The sequence below is a fragment of the Aquarana catesbeiana genome, linkage group LG10 (genome assembly GCF_042186555.1).
Source record: "Aquarana catesbeiana isolate 2022-GZ linkage group LG10, ASM4218655v1, whole genome shotgun sequence".
Taxonomy (NCBI): Eukaryota; Metazoa; Chordata; class Amphibia; order Anura; family Ranidae; genus Aquarana; species Aquarana catesbeiana.
Genome location: NC_133333.1, coordinates 245,187,573 through 245,194,985, shown reverse-complemented (window position 1 = coordinate 245,194,985; position 7,413 = coordinate 245,187,573). Strand labels below are relative to the sequence as shown.

The window sequence follows — 7,413 nt, the reverse complement described above, 5'->3', positions numbered from 1 at the left end:
GTATGGCTGGGTATGGCCGAGCATGGCTGGGTATAACTGAGCATGGCTGGGTATAACTGAGCATGGCTGGGTATAACTGAGCATGGCTGGGTATAACTGAGCATGGCTGGGTATCACCGAGTATTGCAGAGTATGGCTGGGTATGGCAGGGTATTGCTGGGTATCACCGAGTATTGCAGGGTATGGCTGGGTATTGCAGAGTATTGCAGAGTATGGAGGGGTATTGCAGATTATTGCGGGGTATTGCAGAGTATGGCGGAGTATTGCAGAGTATGGCGGAGTATTGCAGAGTATCACAGAGTATGGCTGGGTATTGCACAGTGTTGTGGGGTATTGCAGAGTATTGCAGGGTATTGCAGAGTATTTCAGGGTATTGCAGAGTATTGCACAGTGTTGTGGGGTGTTGCAAAGTATTGCGGGGTATTGCAGAGTATGACAGGGTATTGCAGAGTATGACAGGGTATTGCAGAGTATGGCGGGGTATTGCAGAGTATGGCGGGGTATTGCAGAGTATGGCGGGGTATCGTCGAGTATCACAGAGTATGGCTAGGTATTGCAGGGTATTGTACGGTATTGCGGGGTATTGCAGAGTATCGCGGGGCATTGCAAAGTATTGCGGGGTATTGCAGAGTATTGCACAGTGTTGTGGGGTATTACAGAGTATTGCTGGGTATTGCAGAGTATTGCGGGGTATTGCAGAGTATGGCGGGGTATTGCAGAGTATGGCGGGGTATCGCTGAGTATCACAGAGTATGGCTGGGTATTGCAGGGTATTGTACGGTATTGCGGGGTATTGCAGAGTATTGCGAAGTATTGCAAAGTATTACGGGGTATTGCAGAGTATGGCGGGGTATTGCAGAGTATGGCGGGGTATTGCAGAGTATTGCGGGGTATTGCAGAGTATTGCACAGTGTTGTGGGGTATTGCAGAGTATTGCACAGTGTTGTGGGGTATTGCAGAGTATTGCGGGGTATTGCAGAGTATGGCGGGGTATTGCAGAGTATGGCGGGGTATCGCTGAGTATCACAGAGTATGGCTGGGTATTGCAGGGTATTGTACGGTATTGCGGGGTATTGCAGAGTATTGCGAAGTATTGCAAAGTATTGCGGGGTATTGCGGGGTATTGCAGATTATTGCACAGTGTTGTGGGGTATTGCAGAGTATTGCACAGTGTTGTGGGGTATTGCAGAGTATTGCACAGTGTTGTGGGGTATTGCAGAGTATTGCTGGGTATTGCAGAGTATTGCGGGGTATTGCAGAGTATTGAAGAGTATTGCGGGGTATTGCAGAGTACTGCACAGTGTTGCGGGGTATTGCAGAGTATTGCGGGGTATTGCAGAGTATTACGGGGTATTGCGGGGTATTGTGGGGCATTGCAGAGTATTGCACAGTATTCTGGGGCATTGCAGAGTATTGCACAGTATTCTGGGGCATTGCAGAGTATTGTGGGGCATTGCAGAGCATTAGGGATGGCAACCTCGCCTCAGCCTCCTCCCCTCCCCCAATCCAGCCATTTATTAATCTGTTTTTTATTGTTTACTTACACGAGTTCAGACTCAGAACACTGGCACACAGTGGCACTGCAATCTTCTACCTTCGCTTCCTTCCAGAATCCAGCAGCAGCTACTAGAGCCAGCCAGCCAGGCAGGCAGCAGCTCCTCAGCTCGGCTAGGCTCCTTGAGGTAACAGCGCGCCAACACCGCTCCCGCCTCCCTGCGCTCCTCTGCGTCCTCCCACCTCACCTCCGGCCGTGAGTGACGTCACGGCGCTGGCAGGGACTACGGGACTTCTCCGTAGGGGAGTAAACTGTAACACAGTGTAGTTGTGCTGAGGGAAGGGAGAATGCAGGAGCGCACAAAGTCGGCAATTTGTACAGTGCCGCTGGGCGCTGTAAATGCACTGTAGACAGTAGTTGTATTGTACACATTGGCGGGCGGCGGCCGTGACAGAACTTCATCTGCAGGCTGCGCCCCCCCCATAGCAAATAGTACCGCCCAGGGCACGTGCCCCTTCCGCCCCTGCCTTGTACCGGCCCTGCTTACAGTACCTATAGGTAAGCCTTATTATAGGCTTAGCTATAGGTAAAAGGAAAAGATTTAAGTTTACAACCACTTTAACTTCAAGAACTGTACAGTAGTACATAGTTAGTCAGGTTGAAAAAAGTCACAAGTCCATCTAGTTCAACTAATAAAAGGGGGGAAAAAAATCATACAAAACCATATACACAATCCTATATCCACAGTTGATCCAGAGGAAGGCAAAAAACCCCAGCCAAGCATGATCCAATTTGCTCCAGCAGGGGGAAAAAATTCCTTCCTGATCCTCCGAGAGGCAATCGGACGTTCCCTGGATCAACTTTACCTAAAAATATTAGTATCCGGTTATAATATGTACATTTATGAAAGAATCCAGGCCTTTTTCAAAGCAACCAACTAGCTGGCCCATAACCACCTCTGGAGGGAGTCTATTTCTATCAGGAACCATGAATCAGACCGAGACAGAAGTAAAGTTAAATCACACTTGTTTAATAACAATAATAATAAGGTAAACAGAGTAAGCTTAGTCAAAACAAGCCAGAGTTCAGTAACCGGATCGGGTAGTCAGTCAAGCAAATGTCAGAGAGCCAGAGATAAACGTAGTAGTAGTACAGCAAGCAGGATCAGGAGCCAGAAGGAACGTCAGCCGAGCAAGTCTTCAACAGGAACGCAGGAGAAAGTCTCTGTGATGTTGACAAAGGCGAAGGCAGAGATCAAGTGAGCTGGACGACTTTAAGTAGGCAGGACTGACGAGCAGAATCAACAACAGCTGGGTAACTGTGGAGAGAGATGGGAGCTGGTAATTAGCTGACAGCTAAGCGGCCAGCTCAGAGAAGGAAGGGCTGAGCAATTCCACATTTTCGGAGCTCTTACTGTGAAGAAACCTTTCCGTATTTAGAGATTAAATCTCTTTTCCTATAGACGTAAAGAATGCCCCCCTTGTCCTCTGTGATGACCTTAAAGTGAATAACTCAACACCAAGTTCACTATATGGACCCCTTAAATATTTGTACATAGTGATCATATCCCCCGTTAATCTCCTCTTCTCAGGAGAGAATAAATTCAGTTCCTCTAATCTTTCCTCATAGCTGAGCTCCTCCATGCCTCTTATCAGTTTGGTTGCCCTTCTCTGCACTTTCTCCAGTTCCCTGATATCCTTTTTGTGAACTCGTGTCAAAACTGAACTGCGTATTCCAGATGAGGTCTTACTAATGATTTGTACAGGGGGGCAAAATGATATCTCTCTCTCTGCAGTCCATACCTCTCTTAATACAAGAAAGAACTTTCCTCACTTTGGAAACTGCAGCTTGGCATTGCATGTTATTATAAGGCTTATGATCTACCGAAACCCCCAGATCCTTCTAGGCTTGAACTGTTTTCTTTCACAGAGTAGCAAACACACATGGTAACAGCTAAGGAGACAGGGATAGTAAACTTGAGTACCTAACCCTGATTGTTAGAAGCATAGGAACCTCATGAAACTTAAATTCACTTTTTTGTAGGGTTTTTAGTTTTTCTAAAATAACAATAGCATTATGTTATGGCAGCATTCCATGCTAAAAGGGCTTAATTTATAAATGACAATATAAAATGACATTGTATATCAGCAAGACTTCAAAAAAAGGACTGGCCTAGGTGCCAGGAAGCTGGAACCAAAGACTTGGACTTGGGAGTGCTGATGTGAAGTAAGCATGAGGACAGTGGTGAGGGAACCCAGAATACTCAGTGTCCAGTAGAGATCAGAGCTGGGTCACAAGTCGAGTGTAGTAACAGTCAGTTTGCAAGGTACCAAATCATGAACAGGATCAAGATCAAGGATTAGCAGAGGTTTGCAACATGCGGGCAACAAGGTGCAAATTGGATATGTAGCACCCCCTGAGAATAGTTTGCTAGGGAGGTTAAAATAATTGTAGTTTTGTTTAGCTCTGCTGTAATCAGTGAAGCGGTGTGTGATTACTTTTGGCTGTTTTGTGTTTTGCTGGCTGCAGGCTCAACTAGTTTCCCCTGCCTTCTAGTGGATTCTAGAATGTAGTGGACTGGAAGAGGCAGACCCTGGGCCTGAATACTCATGTGATCTCTGCCAGTCCCTGGGGAAAAAAATGCCCAATAGGTGGCTGACAGGTGCATAAATAGTCTGGGGCCTGGAACAGCAGGTTTCTTGTCCAGAAGGAGAAGACCCAGCCTGAAGAGCTGCTACTCTTCTGGGCAGATTAGCTGAAGTTTGCAGGAGTTCATTGAGGTGCCAGCTCAGGGGGAGCTGGGGGGGGGGCTACTTTCTGAAAGTAGTTGTAATCAAGCTAAAGGGGGTTCACTGAGGATCAGGCCTGGAGGTTCCCATGAGAAGTGTCTGGCCGGTATTGGACAGAGGCATCATGGGGATGTTTTGAGTATAGGCCTGAGTGAGCGATCCTAATGACTGTTGCTGCTTTAACCCTTTAAGCACCTGCTTCAGTGTTGCTGACTTGGGACTGCTCCTGTGCTTGGAGTCCTTAAGTTACATAGTTACATAGTAGGTGAGGTTGAAAAAAGACACAAGTCCATCAAGTCCAACCTATGTGTGTGATTGTTCGACAATTGCAAGTCCAGAAGGGAATTATCATGAAGAGTCCATTTAAGTCAGATAGTAACTCGAAGCTCACCCTGCACCCCATGCAAGTTCACTGAGCATTAAATCTCAAAGACTTTCCTTGTCTGCTCCTTGAGTTGTGGGACTGTTTGTGCTGCTGTGTGCCTGGCTGCTTTGCATTTATTTGGAAAGAGAACCTGGGACAAATCTGTAGGGCTGGTTAGGGGACTGCTCTACAGATCAGACAAAATCAGAACCCCGAGTACCCATGCAGGCACAGGGAGAACATATTTAAAAAGTTTGATATCACATTGACATAATAAAGCTTAGATTTACTGTAAACTGAACCAAGAATAAGTTTAGTCATTAATAACAATAAGTTATATGATTATAGGATTACATTAGGAAATTCAACCTCAGTAATGATAGAGCGGCAACAAGAGGTTTGATGGTTAAATGGTCTTTTCTTACCAAGGTTTAGAAAACGTTTTCTGTCTTTTGAAGGCCATTTTCTTATATATTCCTACTGTGTGTCATCGGGACAAGAGCACCTATTGAATGTACAGTACGTAGGTCACACAGAGATGGGGAAGACATGGGAAAGGTGGAGGAGTGGATGATGAACGTTTAAGTGGTAAGGGCTTTCTCACGTTAGCAAACAGGGGAATTTTAGCCAACAATTTGGCCTGGCTCCTATGTGGGAAAATATATTGTTACATCAGATAGCACTACATTAGAGTTTTAAATCAAATGCATCCTTTCATGAGTGACTTTTTTGTTTTAGATGCCCTTTTCCGCAGCGCGTGACTATGAGAACCAGACAATGGTGAAGAATATTTTATTGTTGAATTTATTCAATGATTGGTTTTTCATCACCGCCTTTTTGTTATCCCTTATTTATTGCACTATCCTGATTGGCAATTTCTGCATTTTAATCACCATTAGGATTGAAGCACATCTGCACACACCAATGTATTTTTTTCTTAGTAATCTCTCTGTTTTGGACATTTGGTACTCCTCCACTACTCTCCCAATGATAATTTTAAATTGTTCTACAGGCAACAAAAGGATTTCCTTTGCCAATTGTATTGCACAGTTGTATCTGTTTGTCTCTCTAGGTGGAGCCGAGTGTATTCTTTTGGCTGTGATGGCGTACGACCGTTTTGTTGCCATATGCAACCCGTTACGCTATCCGGTGATCATGAGAATGAAACTTTGCGCCGGTCTTGCAGCTGCATCATGGTTAAGTGGGTTCCTCAATTCTATCCTTCATACGGTCATGACTTCCAAACTTACATTCTGTCAGTTGGAGGAGAGTATAAATCATTTTTATTGTGATGTTCCACCAATGGTACAAGCAGCTTGTAACCCCACCAAGACCAGCAAAATATTATTATATGTTGTCAGCGTGTTCCTTGGCTTCACCCCATTTCTTTATATTGTTATAACCTACGTCTACATCATCTCCACCATCATGAAGATCAAGTCTTCTGAAGGACGATCAAAGGCTTTTTCCACCTGCTCCTCCCATCTCATCGTAGTCACAGTGTTCTACGGCACAGCCAACCTTAATTACATTGGACCAACAGGTTACTCCATTGAACTGGAAAATTTAGCATCTCTCTTGTACAGCATTCTGACGCCAGTCGTAAACCCAATAATTTACTGCCTGAGGAACAAAGAAGTCAAAGGGGCTTTGAGAAAATATTTCCAGAGATTTTATTTTATGACTTACTGATAACTGTGTGTTTTCATATGCCATATTACTCTGACTGTTAATTTTTTGCTCAATGAACCTGAGCAGTACCCCACAACTGTGTGTTTTCATATGCCCTATTATCATTTAAGTTAGATTTTGGCTTGAAAGAGAAGTATGACCAAAGCTTTTTCTTCTTCGCTTCTCTTGTGGATCACAGGAGTACACTTACTTTTGCTGTCCTGTAACCCAGAATCAGCAGTCAGTGGGCTAAAGCCCGCCCCGCTGTCGGTTGACTTCACAGAGCTGCTCCAGGCTCTGGAAGGATCCTAACATTAATGTCGGGATTCACCTAGATGCCTGATGGGCAGCCGGCTAAGCCTCTTAGTGCGCTGCTGAGAGCCTGAGCCAGTCGCTCCCTCCACCTTCTCAGTTGGGCGGCTCCACAGCACTAGAGGGGCAGTCACCTCTCTCTGTTCAGAGTGGAGCAAGAACTGAGCGATCAGCGGTCATGTGATCGCCCAGTATTTGGGCTGAAAGCCAATGGAGAACAACTGCAGCATTGCAGCAATGCTGAAAAACAAGGAAAGAGGCGCCTCTGAGTGCAGACGTTTTTAAAAACTTTAATAAACATATGGTTTATGAACTCATATTTTAGAAGTGAGTACAAGCATACAGGTCCCAGCAAGGTTAAGTCCTGGTGACGCTGCTGCTTCCTGCTCCCTCGATCCTCCTACGCTCAGGCGCTGTCTGTGTATGTCCACAGCAAAAAAATAAATAAATAAAAACATGATAAAAAGTGCGACCTGTAAAGGAAGAGAGTTTATACTTACTTGTTCTGCTGCCTGTTCATCCAGTCTTCACTCCTGAAAAAATCCTTAACATTTGATGCACTTCCAGGTGTGCATGATTTCTGGTGCCCCCCAGTGTGCTCTGTGGTTCCTTCTGCTGGCCACTAAAGGACACAGCAGTGGCCTTGGAGTCAGAAAAAGTAGGATGGTTCTTTTTCCAGTAGTTGCTCCAGCAGCCAGGCACAGTCTCAGTCTTTGGCTTAATTATCAGACTAGGGGTATTCTTTTTGATGCTTTATTGAAAAAGATGGGTGCAGGGTAACT

The 7,413-nt window shown here is 45.2% G+C and overlaps 1 protein-coding gene across 1 annotated transcript; it reads left to right on the top strand.

Moving 5' to 3' along the window:
* Positions 1-5,386: 5,386 nt before the first annotated feature.
* On the top strand, positions 5,387-6,340 carry LOC141110172 (olfactory receptor 5V1-like). The gene has a single exon (XM_073601380.1). It carries the CDS (start codon positions 5,387-5,389, stop codon positions 6,338-6,340), a length of 954 nt encoding a protein of 317 aa, XP_073457481.1.
* The last annotated feature ends 1,073 nt before the right edge of the window (positions 6,341-7,413 follow it).